At 34.9% G+C, this 21,458-nt stretch overlaps 1 protein-coding gene across 4 annotated transcripts in view; it reads left to right on the forward strand.

Moving 5' to 3' along the window:
- The window catches only part of LOC121423292 (multidrug resistance-associated protein 1-like), a 53,796-nt gene extending 36,588 nt beyond the window's left edge, over positions 1-17,208 (forward strand). For 2 of the 4 annotated variants that reach the window (XM_041618632.1, XM_041618628.1), the window contains exons 23-30: positions 9,974-10,173; positions 11,198-11,324; positions 11,840-11,941; positions 12,703-12,849; positions 13,439-13,597; positions 14,524-14,690; positions 15,547-15,741; positions 16,182-17,208. In XM_041618632.1, the coding sequence (XP_041474566.1) occupies positions 9,974-10,173; positions 11,198-11,324; positions 11,840-11,941; positions 12,703-12,849; positions 13,439-13,597; positions 14,524-14,690; positions 15,547-15,741; positions 16,182-16,293 (1,209 nt within the window). In that variant the 3' untranslated portion in view covers positions 16,294-17,208. Of the gene's footprint in view, positions 1-654; positions 966-3,535; positions 3,847-9,973; positions 10,174-11,197; positions 11,325-11,839; positions 11,942-12,702; positions 12,850-13,438; positions 13,598-14,523; positions 14,691-15,546; positions 15,742-16,181 lie in introns of all 4 variants that reach the window. The other 2 variants (XM_041618631.1, XM_041618630.1) reach the window with 2 other exon arrangements.
- The last annotated feature ends 4,250 nt before the right edge of the window (positions 17,209-21,458 follow it).

A 21,458-nucleotide genomic window follows, 5' to 3' on the forward strand; every position in this document is an offset into this window, starting at 1 on the left:
CAGTAGCTGCCTGTTGTATGTAGTTTGTAGACACATTCCTAATTCTGGGGTAAGAAAAAAAAGCAATTTTCACCCTTGACAGTCCCTTGTTCTTATCTTTGTAGATATCTTTTTATGATTGATAGGGTTACCTTTATATAGATTGGTAGATTATTGGTGTCGAATAAACAGCTTCAACAAAATAGAGTCATTTTTTGTGCAACAATTTGGACATATGCTGAATTAGATATCTTAGGAACAGGTTTCATTTTTCATCAGAAGGTAACATTTTCGCCAAAGGTTATATTTGAAAGGTGATGTTGACTCGTTGATTTTTTTGTGTTTCAATTGATACTTGTCTGGCCACCTTTGTAGAGATTTTCGTGAAGATCATGAATCTTGCATTATATTTCTCTGTTGATTTGTCCCCTTACTGAATTTGATTAATCATGCTGTCTGGTTATCTACATGTATTAGAAATGATAATTATCAATTTATTCTTGTTCATTTGCTTCCTGAGTTAGACTCTGGCTTAACGTTGCCGTTAACACCCTGGATAGTGAATTAACAGGACACTTTTATTAATATTACCTATTTTTCAACACCACATCATTAATGAAATTTTCAATCATCTCATTTTTCTTCTAATTTATCCATCTCATACTCTTAAATCAGGCTCAATAGCTATTGCTGCTGTCACTATCCTTCATCTTGGAGCCGTCATATCTGGTCGCATCCTTCACGTCCGTCTCCTTAATGCCGTCATCCACTATCCAATGTCACTCTTTGACACCATACTCCGCGGTAGTCATCTAAATCGTTTCTCTAAAGACTTGGACATCATCGATCACGACCTCCAGCAGACGCTGGATGATTTTCTGACGTGCTACCCAGACGCCATCTTGTCGTTCATCGTCATCTGTTTCTCGACTCCGTGGTTTATGATTGTTGCAGTCCCACTCATTGCATTTTATGTTGTGATACAGGTTAGCAGCTTACCCAACCCATGAACACCTATCTTCTGTTTCCATTCTTTACCTTTATGCATAGCCTAGTAACAACCAGTGGCCCTTCTTTTAACTTGTATTCGCTGTAGTCCCTGTGTAATTGGTGCATGATTAATTTGACAATTTTGTTCTAACATTTTAGTTTGTTGAACTTCTGACACCCAGTGTCCTTTATGTATGTCACTTGCGTGAATTCAAGCACTGAATCTTTTGTTCAGGGGGATAGAACTATTGTGTAATAGCCCCCACTTGAATAGTATGACATGTATTTACGCCCGTGATGCCATGATGCATGTGCCGTTTAGCCCCCCTTTTTATTTTTGTCTTCCCTTAAGTTTGTCGGATTTACAATATATTATACCATAGTCCTTGTACAGTCGCCCAAATGCTCTTGCTTTCAAAACAGATTGAGCTTTTGAGTTTGCTTGTCACCATCAAGCATATTCGCAGACAACACATGTCCTGTGCCTCATTCACAATTGGTGTAACAAATTTTTCACACAAATTAAAAAAATATTCAGGTTTATCAATAATCATATGCATTTAGGACAACCATACGAGAATCCTAAAATTGAATATAAAGCACAAAGAGAGAAACATAATGTAGCCACATACCTTGCACATAAAGCCTTCATTAACAAATACTTACACTGAAGCAGTTGAACATGTTTTGTATTACAGTTATGAATAAATAATGCAATTCTGGTAGATTCAGAATTTGAGCATCCAGGGGCCCATAACGCAAAGCTTAGCAATGATCATAGATCATTTTTCTACGTTTGATTGCATTGACTACAATGTACAATCAATCGTGAAAATCAAGCGCTGATTAATCGCTAACCTTTGTGTTACGGTACCCAGGTAATGAATTATTAACATGTTATACAGAAAACGTAGGCTTACATGTGCTTTTTTATCTACATATCTTTAGGATTTTCCATCCAGCCAGCTGATCTTCAGAAACCTTGCCATCGAATTATTACATTTTTTTTTATAGGAACTGACAGTTGTGCGTCAACCTTAACTAGGGCAGGGTATTTGGTAGATTGCAATTCAGTCTTATCCTGTGAAGTGTCTAGGGCTGGGTATTTGGTAGATTTCAATTCAGTCTTAGCGTGTGAATTGTCAAGGGCTGATGGCCTGGGACCCCCCCCCCAACTCCCATGAAGCCTTTTTTTATGTCTTCTGGATTCTCTCCATCTCTTCTTAGTTTTGCCTAGCCTGATCTCGGTTCTCTTGTAGAAAGACTTTTATTTTTCAAGGTGTATCTTATACTGGTCTATTAGCATTGTACTTAAGATATGGCAGATCTGTTTATAAAAGTGTCTCTTTTGTATTTGTGCATTAGTCTACTGAAAACTTGCTTTGTTTTCCCCTTTGTAATATATTTTGTCTCTCATGGGTATTTCATGTTATTGCAATGTTCTTAATAATTGTTCTCCTAATAGAGAGCATTTTTCCTGTCATGTACAAGAAACATACAGGTTGCATCCTCAAATCTCATTAGGAGCCAGCCAGCTATTCCGTTGTATCTTATCCTGGCTCTGTTGTCTGTTCACTGTCCATTTTTGCCTTCTTGAGATAAATATCAGCCTTCATTATTCTCTTTGCAAATTCATTACCGTACATATTTTAAACCCCAACTTAATGACCTGTGCGTTAAAAAACAAGACACTGAATACTACATGTATGTACATGTATTATGTTAATTCTGCTCAAATGATATGGTCCAGTTCAGTTTGGGTGCTGTTTTTATGATAATTTCTAACTGGGTGTCTTCAAATATGCCTAACAAAAGATAGTTTTTGCACTGATGTAACAATGCACCTTGCTAATTGCATATAATCTATTCAAGGTGCTTTTGTTCTTTGGAAATCCACACATTTATGGCAGTCATAAGTTAGCTCTGAAGTCAAATTCATCTATATTTCAAAACTTTTAAGAAAAAAAACATTTTGTTCGTCCTTAATATTCCCATCAATTTGGTTGTTATTGGTTCTCTTTATGTAAAAAAAGAATACAAAAAATCCCTCTTCTCTTACTTTTCTTTACTAATTAAAGGTATTGTTTAACTTTGTGAGCAGCCAATTTAAAAAATTCTCAAACCAAGATGAAACATGTGTACAAGTACATGTATTAGAACTAATAAACCCTGAAAACAACCATTATTGAGAATGAAAAGCTAAAACTACAAGGCAAGCCTTGATTTTGAAAATAATGTAGACACCTAAATAGTACACATAAGTGTATGGGATGAAATCAAGATGGTGTTTCTGGTCACATTATATTTCAATTTTTGAAGCACTAAATGATTATTTTCGAACGCAATTTTTTCTGGGCTTCTATTTTGTAACATATCACAGACACGGGTGACAAGTGTGACCTTCTAGCTCAGATTTTTTTAAAGTCTAACCAATGTTAACCAATCACTTTAAAAGAAACAGACCTTTTCATTAACACCTCTACTGATTTAGACAAGGTACATTCATAGTTTATCTCTCATACTGTTTGAAATGTACAACTAATCACTTGCTTGCCAACCTTAACAGGTTTATGGCTATACTTAGGAGATATGCTACTGTTCATCGGCGCCATCAGGGCTTCCTCTCACATGCACCATACCATGATTGTTGAGTGTCTTCGGTATCCCATGCGATTCTTTGAGACGTCGTTGAAAGGTCAGCTCTTAAACCGTTTCAGTAAGGACGTTAACGAGATGGATACCTTGATGGGCAATAACATGAGAACGATGTTCCTGGTTGCGTCAAAGTACATCCGGACGATAGCTGTCATATGTGCAGTTCTACCGCTCTTCACAATCATCATCCTACCCCTAAGTTTGGTTTTCATTTATATGCAGGTACTTTGACCTAGGATATTGCTTTGCATGTACTCTCAGATTTAACAATGGGTGATGTTATGTTCCATGGTGATGTTGAATTTATGTATAGATGCACAAAATGCACCCATTAGATATTGAGGCTGATAAAGTACCATGCCCATGTCACTGAGCTAATCCCATAGCTGATGCAAGTATTGTACACATGCTAATGCTATTGATTACTGGTACATGTACATGCTAAATTTTGATTAACATTGCATCATCAGTTCTCAAAGAAAATATCTTCTGAAGACCTAAAAGGTGTTCGATAATCATATGAACCCTTTTTTCAGTTGAATATTTTAGGTTGATTTGACCTTATATTTTGTTAATGCTGTGAACAAAAGATTTCTGCCTTATGAGAATAAAGGGTTTTAGTAGTGCAGACATTTTTGTATCTTTCAGTAATAATGATTATTTGTGGGAGACAGTTTGTAGAGTGTGATTCAGCATCACAACAACATCAACATTTACGCTGCCATTAACATAAAATCACCCTGTGTTAATGAAATCATATATAAAACATTGTTGCTTATGCATTCCATATTTGAATAATTACCAAAGTTGGGCGTATATTCCATTTATACTAGTATTGGTCTTATTTGGTATTGATGTTTACCAGTTGAGGAGCTTCATAATACTCATGCTTTGATTAGGCAACCATTGATTCTTGTAGTTTTTGAGCGAGCTGTTTTACATCAGGGATATACCCTAAAAATGAAGAATGATTTCAAGTATTAATGAATGTTTAATCCCACTGTAGAATTTAACAAGCATGGGAAATGCACCTGTTAGAGGAATATCCGCCTTTCAAACTAATCAATTAAAGAGTAAACTAAAAACTCTTAATAGTTTTTAACTGGCTAATACTATATACACCAGTAGATTTGCTATTTCATGTCATTTTATTTTAAAGAGATTAAAGTAAATACAAAATATAAGCAATTTGGCCCTTCTTGCCTTTAGTTTTTATGATTATGATAATGTAAAAATAAAGTCCTAAAACAACTACAAAGGCATTTATCATGAGCTTAAAAATGTAAATGATAAAGTAAATGATCAGAATTATCTTAAATTTGTTGCCTCATATACAGAATTGCTTAATGAAGGGTACTTATGTAGATAAAAAATGAAATAATATCATAAATGATGAGATTTAACTTTGAATTATTGCTTCATAGAGTGCATTGCTCTATGAAGTGTACACCATAATTCATAAAAGGCAGCATTCATTCATACTTCTATATATGCAAATAATGTCAGTTACATTGTATTTCAAACTATTCATTTTCCACACTTTAACCATACATGTACTTTCATAGACATGTATAATAACATACATAAAAATTCGATACCATTTTACCAAACCACTCATTTACAAAAAAAAACAACAAACAATGTTTAATCGTGAAAGCCTGTGACACAAAATCCATTTGTACGTAAGAGGTAATCTTAATATTATCATGAGCATTTAATGCTGTATAATATTCCATCTAATCAACACTAATCATTATCAACATGATATTCATCAGCAATACATTTATTTAAAGGCATATTATTTTCAGCTTTCATGTAGAAGAGTATATTTTTATGTTTGCTAAACCTAGAATTGTGAAAAGTAAATGAAAAAAATAACATTTTAGCTAAATTACTGTCCCAGCCTTGGAGGATATTTCGGCCATGGAGAATAAGATTTCTAATTTTACCGTAAGAGGCAATTTTATGTGGAATATGTGGAGGGTATTTCGGCCATGGAGAATAAGATTTCTAATTTTACCATAAGAGGCAATATGTGGAATATCCAGTTTATTACATAGCATCTGCTTGTTATAAAGCCTTTTCCACCCTATAATACCAGTTACTACCCATGAATGGTATGAGATATGACCAGCCACCTAATAATAATTCACCTGCAGAAAGTTCTGTGTATATAGCTCAAATAATTATTTGGTCTCGAAAAAGAAGAAATCAGAAAATGAGCTTATCTGGAAAAGTTCTTCTTTTCTCCATTCTATCAATATTTGAAGTTGAATAAAATGAGGTACAGGAGTTTTTTTTTGCACCATCTTTTCTAGACTGCTTGGAAGTCTTACTGATATTGCACAGTGTGCACACCTCATGCTTGAGCGAACCCAAACTTCAAACATTCTTTAATCCTTTAATATATTGAAACTCTTGCTGAATTTTCTACATTCAAACTAGTACTTACATGTATTATAGTTCATTAATTTTGACAAGTTATATGCAATTTAATGCTTAGGATGTACTTTTTCAAGCTAAAAAATCTCTCCAAAATCACTTTTAAGTGACTTTTTGTTGGTTTGGGGTTGACCAGTCATAAATCCCTCTTGAAAGCAGATAATATATTTTTGGATTCCACAAGAAGATAAGATTGAAAGTCTTTAATATGAACTTGTGAAATATAATGAATAAAATACATCCCCTGTAACGTGTAATATTACAAATGTTACAACTTAATATATCATCAACAAAACATGCTGTCATGCACATTTATTTGATATATTTATTCAAACAGGCTCTTAGATGATGCTTGAATGGTGAATGGTTTGCCCTTTGTTAAATTCAAATACTCAAAGACCTTATATGAAATAGGCGCTCTTTCTGGAACATGAATGTGGACTGAAGACAAGCAGGTTTCAAGAACATTAATTTATTGCACAAATTATTGTTAACTTTCTGTGTCTCTTAAAATTAAGTTTTACATGATTGGGTTTTTTTTTTTGTCAGAGCAAGGAATTTTTAATGTAACCTCTAATTGTATTTCTATAATCAGCACTTTTTTCAGCAGCAATATATAACATTTTACCCCTTTGTTGGTTATTTCTAATTTAATTCTTATATTCTAATGGTTCAATTTTCAGAATTTCTATTCCAGGTCTTTTGTTGTGTTTGAATGTTTTCCCATTCGTCACTTTGATTACTCTGAATCCCTCTCTTTCTTTATATTCAAACCCTAATTGAATTTGTTTGTTTACAGAAGACTTAATGGAAAATGATCCTAAACTACAGTATGAAAAGATTTGATTTTGTATTCCATTTCTCTCTCCAAGTCTTATTTTACTCACAAGTCCGTAGCTCATCTCCAAACCTCATTTGCTATTTGATTACCACTGACCTTCCATTGCGCACTGTAATTTATAGATCCACTATTCATTCAGCTTTTTTATTGAATTATTCTCCATCTGTAAGCGTTCATATTTGGTGCCAGGATATTATATTACAGCCTATTAATACACTGATATAATGTTCACCGATCTATCTGTGTTGCTTTTAATTTTCAAGCTGGTAATACTTCCGGACTCTAAATTTTGGCTTGTATCAGTAGACAGAATCCTCATTCATTGATTGTAGTGTTTGGTAAATTTATAATGTACATGGGGAAATGGTAGTACATGTACAGAGCTGCCATGGTATTATATGACAAAGTTAGGTAAAAAAATCTTTCTGTTGGAACTGCTTCATCGGCTTTTGACCAGTGCTCACTGCTCATGAAATTTGGCACAGTCACTGGTCTTGGGGAAAAGATGGGCAACACATTTACCCCCATATGCTGGAAACTGCTTTGCCATGGTTATGACATATTTCAGCAATATATCCTTCAGATCTAGGTACTTCTGCTTATGACTTGTGCTCATAACATTTGCACATGAGGTAAAGCTGTGCCAGACACATTTTCACAAATTGTGTTGCCATGGTAACATCATATATTCTGGCCCAAAACGAGGAAACCCTTGCACTGCTCATGAAATTGGGAACAAACATCAGTCTTGTGGTGAAGATATTCAAGACTCATTGTCAAATGTGTTACAAACTGCATTGCCATGGTGATGCAAAGGGCTTGGGTATTCACTTGTAGTGATATTTCTAGTTACAGGTAGACATACCTTACAAGTTTTTATCTGCAACTATAAGCTACATACAGATTCTTTGTTGAAAGCACTGAAAGTCAACCCATACACATGCATTTGCATGTGATTTAAAATAAGACCTCCTCTTTTGTAATCGTACATGCAGTAAAAAATAAAACATCAGATTTGCTCATAATCCTATATAGAGAAACAACATCACTCGCTTCTAAATACATAGAGTATATCATTTCCACATTGCTAGCCTGCATGTTCATACTTTACAGGCATGGCTATCGAAGGTCCAAGTACTTAACGTTACAAGGAAAACTCATTTAAAGCATCTGTAAATTTTACGAAAACTTTTACATCAAGTACCATTGTTGCAAAGCATATACTGAATATACATCAACAATTAAATCATCATTATCTCATAGTTACATCATAAAATGCAAACCACATGGATATGAATCTGCGAAATATTATACACATCCAGTGCAATCCCATGGTCATTCATGGTAAAACTGCTATTTGCTTGGCTGTATGGTTACCTGTTACTGCACGTTATATACTTTTGCACCTCTTTGCTTTGTTTTACGTTTTTTAATACTCCTAACCTATATTTTACTCCACATGGTAAATTTGCTTATCTTATGTATATTAGTTTCTTTGCTTTTCTGCACACTTACACTTCCCCATCTATCTGTATTGTTCTGTGTAAATTGTGTTGTTTTACCCCAAGTAATTGTTTCCTTTGCTTTGCTTGTTCATAATGGTGTTATTGCATCAATGGTGATATTTGTTGATTATGATTATGATAACCCTATTTGCTTTCTGAGGCATTACTTATATGGGTAATTGTGTTGAGAGTATTTGACTACCCGGTAACAAGACACAAATAAAGAATGGAGTGATCATTGATTTATCATAGTAATTAATAGTTCTCAAGAACACTATTACTATGATTCACTCATGCATACCTGTAAACAACTGAGACATTTTCCATGAATATAGGCATTTCCTGGCAAATTCAAAATGATGAAATTCTGGAAATATCAATTATTCTAATTGTGCAAAATCCTTAAAGTGCACTTTTGCTTTAATAATGTATTCAGGTTTTTAATCACAAGTATAATTGCTTACATACTTTCTGACAATATCCAAATAAAGAAATCATTCTGGGAAGTAATAATTTTATGCATTTGATTCTGTTTTGTGATATGTTGTCTTGACATGCATCACATTAACATATACAGCAATGTTACATGTGGTGATTTCACTTCATCTCTTAACATCCCTTTCTAAGCAGTGCCTCTGTATAATGTTTTTGGTCTATATATTTTGTTTTTCTAACTTTGTGACAGAATAAAAATTTTCTGTCATCTTGCTTTGCATGAGTTGTCACTTAAGTGTTTGATATCTGTTTAAAACCTTTCCAGCAGGTTTGGCAAGTAAAAGCTCCGTTTATTTTGATATTCAAAATTTTGTCGAAAGTTCTAACAAAGATATTTTTCCCATAAACTATCAGTAACCCATCTTATCGGATTCATGGAACTAGTAGTTCACAGAGCTACATGTCTCCACAGAACCATAAAACCTCTTTAGAATGCAATTAAAACGCTCAGAAAAATTACAGGTTTTAGACCTACATTTTTTTTGAAGAAATTTTCAAACTTTCAATTTCAATATTTTATCGATCATTACACTAGCATTTGTTAGGCATTTATAAATTTTTGATCGGAAAATATAAATCTTGACTTATATTGTTTCTACAAATACTTTTAGTGATAACACTTTGGGGATGATTCAGATTTTCTTTATACATGCAAGGTCATAAATATGGATAAGATCATGATATTTAGTAGTGTAAATTATCCAAGAAAAATTATTTTTTTCTATTATCAAACTCCCAGAACTAATGTTTACTTTTTTTTTATAATTCAGGCAGATGAAATTGAATTTACAGTTTATTCCAATGTAAAAAAGGAGAAAGAATTAGACATTGGCATTGCAATGCAGATACTTTTGAAAACTGGAGATATAAACAATGCATTATAATCCAGATCAAACAGTTTTGATACCAGTGTTCTTTCAGGGAAAATGTCAATTATTCCAGTGAAAATAGTTTGGAATGCTAAAGAACTCTATTATGTAACTTAATTTATTGAGAGTGTGTGCTGTAATGTCATTTCTCTCCAAAAATGCTTTTTTACCATTTGATTTTAATATTCCATCTGTAGCGGTTCTACATCTGTACATCCCGTCAGTTAAAGAGGCTTGAGTCGGTATCGCGTTCACCAATCTATTCTCACTTCTCTGAGACTATCGTTGGTACAAGCACCATCCGGGCGTACCAACGGCAACATGACTTCATCAAACAGAATGAGCAGCTTATTGACAACAATCACATCACGTACTACCCTAATATTGTCTCTAACAGGTTAGATCATTATTTCTGTTCATTACCTTTTGATTTTAATCTGTTTCTGTTTCTGTTTCTGTTTGTGGTAACTCCCGTAGGAACTCGGCAGGACAGCACTTTCTGCTGGTAAACGCCAAGCTGGTATATAACCAATTACCTTGGAAACATTTTACGTCTAGGTAAATCAGTCATAGTGGCTGACGTAATAGATGACAGATATCACTCTTGGGCCTTTTTATCAAAGTGGAGACAATGGCAGAGTTAGGATTCGAATTCACAACCTTGCGATTATGAGTCCAATGCTCTAACCACTGGACCACACGACCCGTAATCAATCATGTCATCAATCTCTTGTCATGTTATATAAATGATTGCCATATTGTGTCATTGACATTTACATGATAAACCCTTAAACTAAGTACATATGAATATGATAATAACCCGAGTCCATCATAGTTCATTTCAAGTATACCAAGCAAAATGCAACAGTTTTTGGTTAATAGTCCAGTGAGGATTTTGATCAGTTTTTCATTCGATGTTGGCACTTCTAGGTTGAATTTCAAATTCAACCTAATGACAAATTAGGTGGGCACATGTATGAAGCAACAGTTTCCCATATTCAAGTCAATGAATTGAGCCAAGGGACTGAATTTGGTTGTTCTTTATTATTTTCTATTTGAAGCACTATCTTCTACTCCACTATGTTTATCTTTTAGTGTAGGACATGTTGCATGAAAGTTACCATAATGGTAACTCTGCAATCCAGTGGTAATCCTTATCTGAAATCCTTGATTGTGATTGGCTGTTAGCATCATAACCTCTGGGACATAGAAATAGTTTTCCCCTGAAATTCCCCAAGAGCCCAGGAAATCTCACATAAAGAGCCCCTGAATTAGTGTAGGGTCCAGTGTAAACTAATACTATGTAGTAAATTTTGCCCGGTGAGCTAGAAAAGTAGCCCCATGCTTTTTTTTATTGAATTTTTCCCGTTTTAGTCTCTTGATATGATGTGGTTTTTCTTCTCTCATTTTCACTCCTGCAGGTGGCTTGCATTGAGGCTTGAGTTTGTTGGGAACTGCATTGTATTCTTTGCAGCTCTCTTTGCTGTGATTGGTCGAAACAACCTCAGCTCTGGCATTGTGGGATTGTCTATCAGCTATGCCCTGCAGGTAAAGTTTATTTGAATTCAATCACGAGATCCATTTATGTATGCATACAAGGCTATTTTTATTTTAGAAGATAGGTGCTCAGTAACGTATGGTCTTAAGAATGGAGTACAGCTCTATGTTGGATTATTTTAAAGGGAAGTTCACCCTGATGATAAGTAAATTATAACAAAAGCAGAAAAAATATAAAAAAATATTGGGGAATGTTCTGATGAAAATCTGTCAATGAATAGTAAGGAGTTTATATGTTTGTTTTTTAATTGTATTACGTCAAAGATATAAGATGAGCAACTCCTTCACATGTGTAATGAAAATTCCGAACAATTGTCATCTAAAAAAATTGAAAGGGATACCGGTACATCATCAGGATAAACTTCCTCTTGACAACATCTAGTGTGATCTGTATTCATTTCACATTTTGCTATTGAATAATCGTGATAGTTGAGTTTCCTTTTCTTGGACATGGAGTACAGATTAACATGATTAATCTGTATTCTTTCTTTCTTTTGTCATCATAGATCACCCAGACGTTGAATTGGATGGTCCGAATGACCAGTGAGCTTGAAACAAATATTGTCTCTGTTGAGAGAGTCAAAGAATATTCTGAAGCCCCAACAGAGGTAAGAAACAATTCTTGGTTCAAATGTTGCATATATGATTGATTGGGGATAGAACATGCATAGTTTGGATATGTTGTTACATTGAAATTACCAAAATAAGTTGCAGATTCTAGTTATCAATGTCACTGAACAGAAACTGACAAGTTGTTGATTAACTCTGTGCATTTGCATATATCCTGAATTCTTCATGGATTTGTCTTGAACAAAAAATGTAATGATTAGTCCTTTCCTCTACCTGTGTACAAGAGAAACTACATGCACACCCACATCAAGTCGTTATATAAATATAGCTGAAGGGAGATAACAGAGTAGGAAATCTGCTGAAATGATTTGAGCCATGATGAATCAAAAGTCAGTAACATATTTTCATAGTGATGAGATATGGTAGCTGAATCCCCAATCATCTTTAATTATACGCTTCAAGCCTTAAAAAATGATAGAAAGTTGTGCGAACAAATTCATGACTCCATGATTGTTCCATGATTATGATGTGATCTTGGTCATGGTACATATCGTTTGAGTTTGTAATGAAAGTCGTTATATCATGAGTAATGTTTAATGGTTTCATGTGTTCATCAGGGTAACTCTGTACAGGCTTCGCTTATTCGCGAATTTCATTTGCACCAAAAAATAAAGTTCGTAGCTTCTCAAACATCAGTTCTGATACTGTATACACTATTGACATATGTACATGGATGTAGCTAATCTTTGTCATGGTATAGGTTCTCAAAGTTAACTCTCTTTGATCTCACATTTTTTAGGCAGCGGCTATAGTAGAAGACAACCGACCAGCAGAAAGTTGGCCTGGTGAAGGCAAAGTGGAGTTCATCAACTACAGTACACGTTATAGAGAAGGACTTGACCTTGTCATTAAAGGTATCAATGTCACAGTCAAGCCTGGTGAGAAGGTATGTCCTCAAGTTTGAAGATTCATGTGAACTATGTAGGCAAATTGTTGATTCTAGAGTGAAATTTTATATTCACTTTTGATAAAGAAAGCATCCATAGATTTAGGACAGTCATTCAATGTATTGTGGGTAAACTTACATCCCTTCCTGTTGAATATCTCAAGTCTTTTTAACATACACACTGGCAAATGAGAACATCATTGTCTTGATTTGTTAAGGGGAGTAAAGCCATTACTAGAAATCCTTTGTTATTCAGTTTTGCTGAAAAAAAAATGATGTGTCATCTGGGCCCCGTCTTACAAAGAGTTGCGATGGATCCAATCAATCGTAACTATGGACGGCCAGGAACGTCAACATCTATAATGCATATTTGTTCAAAATATATCCTAGCTATGATCTATATTCATGCATTCATTGTTTTCTTGAAAATTCACTGCGTTTCTCTTTGCATACAGAGGACATTGTGCAAATTTTTCGTTAAAAAAAATTACGACGCTGATGGATTTCCATAGAGCTACGATTAATCTGATCAATCGTGACTATTTGTAAGACGGGGCCTTGAATTTCTTCTTTTGATATCCCTCCTCAGGTTGGTGTTGTTGGAAGAACAGGTGCAGGAAAGTCTTCATTGACCATGGCTCTCTTTAGAATCATTGAGCCTGCTGAAGGTCAGATCAAGATTGATGGTGTAGACATCTCATCCATCGGCCTCAAGGATCTAAGGTCTAAGATCACCATCATTCCTCAGGTAAGGAACAGGGGACCGTTTCATCAACATTTTTGTCTGACAAGTTGTCAGATCTGACATCTTTCCTTGATTCCGATTGAGAAGCACTGTTACTATATTAATTGTGGGATAAAACGTCCGACAAGTCCCTTCATGAAACGCTCCCCAGGACTCGAATGCAAATTTGAAACCATTGCATAATGGACAGCTATCAATTTCAATCTTATTCAAAATTAACATGACTTAAAAAAAAGAGAGAAGAATCCCCCCCCCCCTAATATCTAGGATCTAACGTCTAGTGATTGGATCACCAATATCCCTGGGTAAACCATGAGTCAAATCAGAAGTTGCTGTTCCTATGCATCTGAAATTGTTGTCAATCAGTCATGTGTATGCTCACAATCATTGATATAAATGTTTCTATTCTGGAAAAAGAAAAGAATTATCACTTTATACTGAGAGTTAGGAGAATATCATTGTCATAAATGGACAATTCCATGATATAATCAATCTTTTGTATGTCCCATCCCCATTTCACACCATTCTTCCAAGAATTTTTTTAACCATGATGATAATGAGCATATCAACTTTCCACATGAACTTAAAAATCGACACACGTTATTTCAGGTAGTACCCACATATTTTGGGTTTGATGTTGTGTGTGTGTATTTGAGTTTTGTCAGACGTGTATCAATCAGATATGATTATTTACGTCTGGGACTGACCTTCAATGTCACCATCCGAAAGACATGATCAGGGCTTGAACCTCGAACCTCTGCATCAATTTGTAAACTTCCCCACAGCTTGGATTACAGGCGCATGTCACAACGCCCAGTTTATTTACATACATCATGGAATTGCCCCAATATGAATCATTCTTCAGAAACAACATAAAAAATAATCATTGACAGAAGAATTATTCTTATCTTTCTATCATCCCTTTGTAGGATCCTGTATTGTTTGCTGGAGCTCTACGCATGAATCTAGATCCGTTTGAGAGCTACACTGATGATGAAGTCTGGTTAGCTCTGAGATTATCTCATCTAGCAAACTTTGTCTCGAGTCTTCCAGAAGGTCTGCAGCATGAATGTGCAGAGGGAGGAGAAAATCTCAGGTTGGTCATCTTTTAGTGTGTTGGTAAAGCATCTTCAGACCTGGTGTGATGAAATGAGATTTTGGGGCCATTGTCCTTGAAGGTGTTTGCCAGTAGCGTTATGTTTACAGATCATCCATTAGTAACGTTTTGAAATAAAATCAACAAAAATCCATGAATATTCTTAATAAACAAGAAAAATGTTGCCAAGCCAGGAGCTATTAATTGGTTTTCTGGCCTCAAGAAGATGTGAAAAATTACAGTACCTAAGAGAGGGTGCACACAATATTTCCATATTTCAAAGGTGACTGATGAGGCTGCATGTGGTGTGCATCTACCACTCGAAGAAAACTAGTTTAACAGTTAGATACATCCATTTGTATTGTAAATGATTAAATCAGGTAAGATTTTTCTGAGAACCATTCATTGTCATACATGTAAATGGAGCAAAATGAAAAACCTCGCCTGAACTCTAAGTGAATATGCTTTGATCAGTTGAGCAAGACTGAACCACTAGTTTCCATTCAATTCAAAATGTAGCAAAATTCACAGCAGTAAAGTAATAGCATACATACAATAATTATCATGGTGTTATGAAGACAATGGCATTTTTATTCAGCATGTGTGTGAACTCGCATCTCAGAAATCTAGTTGTTTTCTGCAAGAAAAAACTCATTTGTGCTGTTATTGACCAAGGTGAAGTAAATTTGGACTTGAACCTTACTCCATGAAATGCAGTATGCTGCATCACCTTGTCAAAGAACATATTGCAAAAGAAAGTATAACTGTACACAAAATGTTAAGTGGATAAAACTTCTCATGTCCAAATTTTTAGAAAAAAAGTACTAAGTCCTCTTTTCTTGTGTTAACCTTACAGTGTTGGACAACGTCAGCTGATCTGCCTCGCGAGGGCACTGTTGAGAAAGAGCAAGATCCTAGTCTTGGATGAAGCCACAGCAGCAGTGGATCTAGAAACTGATGATCTCATCCAGGCTACTATACGATCAGAGTTCTCAGAATGTACAGTCATCACGATAGCACATCGCATCAACACAATCATGGACAGTACTAGGTAAAGATGCTCTATTTGGAACTCGGATATGCCAAGAATTCCATAGCAAGGGCAACTCCATGAAATAACCCTTGTGGGCATGCAACCCCCAATTATTCCATCCTTTACATTTACTACATGAACTACTTAAAGAATTAGAGCAAGTGAATTACAAACCTTATGTACTAGAAAACAAGAGACATATTTGTTCAGGGTGTGACATACATGTACATGTATAGGGGTTTGGACTTACACTGTAGAGGCTTCACCGTGCACTGTGTATTCTTGATCTTCTCTTTGATGGTTATATTGATAACAAGTACAGTAATGAAATGGAAATTTAGAAATAAATTACGTTATTAAGATATCTATGATTAAATAGAGCCATAAATGAAATAATATTAAGGTACTCTATATTTGTTGTCTGACTCAATCCCTCATCATTCTTTCTTTGTGTGTAGAATATTGGTGATGGACGGAGGGGAAGTATCCGAGTTTGACACACCCACCCACCTCCTGACCAGTGGAGGAATCTTCTACACTATGGCCAAAGATGCTGGACTTACCTCATAATATATCTTGTGTGTGAAGTCTCCCCCCCCCCCATTCAACCTTTGAGTGACCGAGGTGTATGGTTTGATCGGCCCATTATTATGGTTTCTTTCATCTGTAATATGGTGTGTGAAGTCTCCCTATGCGAGTCCAATCAGCTAAGAGTGTGTTGGTAAATGGGTGAAATTGATGATGACTGTGACATTTTTGTGTGCTGACTTGATGGGTGGATGATCAAGTGTTCTCTTGCAATATAATCAACAAAAATTATTGCAAAGGTAGGTGCTACATGTCACCTGTGACCATAGGTATTTCAAGAAATATGTAAACATAAAAGATATGTTAAAGTAAAATACTTTTTTTTTCTTTGCCAAAGAGTTTGTTTTGACAGAATGTGTTGAAGTTTTAGAGCATTGTCTTGCGCGTAATTTCACTTTTTTTTGCAGTTTTAAACACAAGTGTGTGAACTTGTGGTCTTGTTAGGGTACAGTCAACTAATTTCTGTCTATCTTGACTTGAGGTATAACAAAAATATCTTCAAGAATTGTTTACTTGTATGGGATTTAAAATGAGAGTAAGTAAGAAAGGGTCATAAAAATGTCATCCCTAACAATATTGTATTGCCCCATCTTCGTATCTGTTTGTCTTCTCTAGAGTGGTATGAGAGCATTGTCATGTTTGACATTAATTGTTCAATGGGTTTGTTTTTATCTTTTGCTAGCCATCGCAAGGCATATTTCAGGCAATTTGGTTAGGTGTCAGGGGCCTTTAGATTTTCATTTGTTAATTCCAAATCTCAAGTAAGATGACAGACAGCAGTTATTTTAATTTGCATTTTAGATATGATATAAAATGCAATTCAGTCTCAAACCAGTTAGAAGGGGGGTTTTGTAGTGATACTAGCTACCAGTATTAACCCTTTTTAAACAGGTGGGAGGGGGTGACCCCCCCCCCCCCCGACAAATTTCATCACTACGCCGTCGCGCAAAGTTTCTTGATTGCGCCGCTCACTGATTTTTACTTTCAAGTCTTGCGCATCTTTTGAGACCAGAATTACGACGCCTTGGGATGCGGTTCTGAAATTATGCAACATTTTGTAAGTGCATGTCAGACCCGAAATTGCCCAAAAAGTTGATTCTGTGTACAAGGTCAATGCAAATTGTGTTTTTCAACCAAAAATCATAGATGTATGATTATTTTTACTTTTGTTGGTTTAAATGGATTTATTTTGTGCTATTTATGATCGCAGAAGGGTCCCCGACAAAGTTCATTGGAAAAAACAATGAAAAACAAAGATATGAAAAAACAAAGAAAAAAAATTAAAGAAAACAATAAAATACATAAATTAATTATATATTTGCAATTTTTTGTAGATATTTGTTAGAAATGTAATTATTGATACTCCAACCAAAAATTAGCATTCTACTCACTATATAAATTGAGGCAAAAACATGCACAAAAACAAAATTTAGGGCAAATTTCATAGCTCATTTGCATAATTAATTAATTAAAAATATAAAAAATTTACCACAGTCTTGCGGTTTACATCGGGCTCCAGTATATACTGGTCTGAAATAGCTCAGTTAAGATAGGGTTAAGGTGATCGTTTGATTCATGCAAGATGCCTTGGATATAGTCGACTGATGTCAGTAATTCTGATGAAATTTTCGGTCATATTTTATTGTATAAAGTTACAAGTGTGTAAAATGAACATGATGAAAATGAGTGTTCATTTAGATGATTTATTCCGCCACATGTACATGATTATAAAATGAGGTCAAATGGTGAATTGATCTAAATGTATTTGCAGTGCTTACCATAAGGGGACTGAAATTTGTGTGATATTGATGTTTTGATTTAAGGTTTCCTTGAATATATATTTTTTTTAATGTGCATCATCCACCGAAAATATGTGATAAGAAAGTGTGGTCTTATCTGAGAAGCATGGGCTTGAGGATTAATTAATGCCTGTTTTCTCATTTATTTAGGCATGCCTAAATCATCCAAAATACTTGAATAAGAGGAGTGATATTTATTGCACATATTTTACCTGTTTTAATTGCATCAGCATCTTTGGTTAGATTATAAACCAACTCAATCAGTCGTTGACATATTTTTGCTTCTATTTTTTTTCAGAAATCTTAGTTTATTCAGCAACAGATTAAAGGAATTTAATTATTACAAATCCTAAATTGGCATTGTACATATAATTTAATCTTCTAATCCCTGTCATCCGATGCAAAATGGCAACTTTTAGATGTATTTTTGTGTCAGAAACTATATAGGGGCAAAAGGGCTATACCGTCGTTGCCAATTTGATGAAGGAAAACTGATAAGAATTGAAATGATTCCCTGTCATGGACGGGTTATTACATATCAAAGAGTCTGGTTTCTATCCTGGATCACATGGTGAGGAGACATCCAGGAAGTGTTTCATTTCACGAGTCTCTTCAGGGATTTTCACTTTCTCCCAGCCAATCAGAGGCAAGGATTTGAGTAGCTTATAGCAAATAGTGAAAATCATTTATTTTTTGTTTCATGAAATCACTGTGTTGGTGCAAGAAATCCCCTGGCAAAACATTTCCGTGCACCGTATTGGTGCAGTAATGCCCTCATGCAATTCAGTTATGCGTCCTGCTCAGGGCGCTTTTGTGTGTATGCAGTGCGCTAAAGTGTGGTGTTAACGGTGTTCTTTGCAAAAACGATGTTCTTTGCAAATGAAACATCAAAATGTTTCCTAGTTTTTCTCTATTGATCAAATCCTATGATGTGGAGGGTTGTCATGGTCTGGTGCTTTTGACTCTCTTTGTAATAGTCCGCCAAGGGTTCGAATCCCAGATGAGGTGTAATTAATTTCCTTCAGCAAGAAATAGATACACATTGTGCTGCATTGAAGGCAGTTGATGTGAATGGGTACCCGGCAGGATTAATTCCTTGAATGCATGAGCACTGAAAGGCAGCTTGAGCTAAAGCCGGGGTAATATGTAGTGTGCCTTTGAATAGGCAAGAGATGATATTGTTGTATATTATTAAAGTCCTCATATACAAGTATTTTGTCTGATTGTGTTCCACTTGTGAGTAGTTATGAAATGGCCCTGAAACCTAAACCTCAATTTTTACTAGTGTATTCCTATTATAGCCTAGGGCAAAGCATTGCCTGCCTTTTTGGTGTGCAATATGCATGGCAATGCTTGCAGAGAAGACATTATATGGATGTGAATTAAATCCTGATCATTTGGCATGGATGCCAAAAGGTGTCCACCTAGTTTTAGCTCTTGTTGATTTTATCATTGTTGGAAAACCAAGTATCCAAGTCATGTGCTTATCTTGCTTCTCTCTTGCTAAACCCAGAAACTGTATTTATGGTGGAAGTCTTGACAAAATTGAAGTCAGACTGTACTGCAAATTGTTTGACAACATGGCAATAATTGTTAGGCGAGTAGTATTGATATAGTTCAGCATGTTTAATTCACTGTGCCTTGTAACACTTATGGGATGGTTTAAGAAACCTAGGATCAGATGCAAATGTATTTGGGTTCCCCCCAAAAGAAGCAATCATCATATTTTTTGCAAGTAATTCTAACTTTGCTATTGATTTGCCGATTTGCTTTTTGCAAATAAGGAGGGTGAACTGATTTACTATAGCTAACATTAATCTATCACCACTCAAGAGATCAATCCAATGATCAGTTGTAACTTACCACTACACGGTTTTACCATATACATGTGTAAATTCTCGAATTGATTGCATCCTTTCTGTTTCAAAATAGTGATCTAGTTACAAGAAATATTTATGATGTTTAAAAGATGGGCATTCTAACATATTAGTCTGTATATGATAGTTCTATTGTATATGATAGTGTTCTTTCATACTACTATTTTGGGAATATATTTTTTGCTCCCAGCTCCTTAACATGGCATTAATAGAGTTTTGGGTTGATTGAATCAATGAATGTGATCTTTTTTCCATGCTTGTGCATCTAGGAAATCATTTTAGAAAAAAAAATTGCTAGAATACCATGATACATAGTACAGTCTGCAACCATCTCCAGGATGAGTTTGTGCATGTTTCCAGCTTGAAGGATCTTGGTTAAATAAAAATTGAAAATCACCCCACCCTTAATGAAACCATTTGTTTCATTGATTCTTGGTTTTAATTGAACAAGATTTGAATACTAAGTCATGATGTGGATATGATGTCTTCATTGAAATGCTTAATATTGTAAAATGTTATTTTTGTGCATTTGATGAATACAGTAAAAGTGAAAGTTCAATGCTGGTATTACAGTGTGAATTTTGTTTTGTCTTTGATATTATTGGTGAATGAAACCCTTGAAATAAATTAACTAGTGCCAAAAACAAAAAAATCAAAGTATATATAAGAGTATATATAAGAACAACAAAACATTTTGAGAACAATTGGACACACAATGACTTTATGGGCACTTGAATTTTGAAGTCACTAATGCTATGGAGGTCCTCCTATTGGCAATGTAGTCTAGGTTGTTTGTGATGTCACGCAAGTACAACTCTCCCTTTTAATTTGTACTCTGAAAATATAACACAAAACATTAATTTGTGCTCATTCTAATGATAGTATAAACTCTTCCCATGATATTTCATGAAACCTATGTTACACGTCCTTCCGTGGGGAAAAAACACCCACTGATCTACAGATAGAATTACAGTACAATTTATAGAAAAGTGATTGGGAAATTGTACTAGTGTGACGTCACACTAGTACAACTCTCCAATATTATTGGACCCAATGTCAGCGGGAGGATGTCCTTACGATTGGTCTCAACTTTATTTTGAATGCTCATAAATTTCTTATTTGTACAATCGTTCTCAAACTCATTGATTTCTTTCTTTGATTTTTGTGTTTCACACAAGCAATTCTATTCACATGGTTTTATTCCCCTTTAAAAGTACCATTGTTCTGTTTGAATGTTTGCAATATTTAGTTTTATACATTTCATAAAGACAAATCTGAATTACATGTTGAATGAAAGAAGTGGTATGGTGAACAAGTCTTAGAAGTATTTTATCCATCCTTATCTCTCAATCACTCCAAACAATGATAATGACCCCATGTTTTATTAGAATAATGTGATACTTACAAGGAAGATAAAATCGGGACGTTTAAGGGTTACATCATTTAATCACACCATTCTCGCATTTATTCA

The sequence above is a fragment of the Lytechinus variegatus genome, chromosome 10, assembly GCF_018143015.1.
Source record: "Lytechinus variegatus isolate NC3 chromosome 10, Lvar_3.0, whole genome shotgun sequence".
NCBI classification, from domain to species: domain Eukaryota; kingdom Metazoa; phylum Echinodermata; class Echinoidea; order Temnopleuroida; family Toxopneustidae; genus Lytechinus; species Lytechinus variegatus.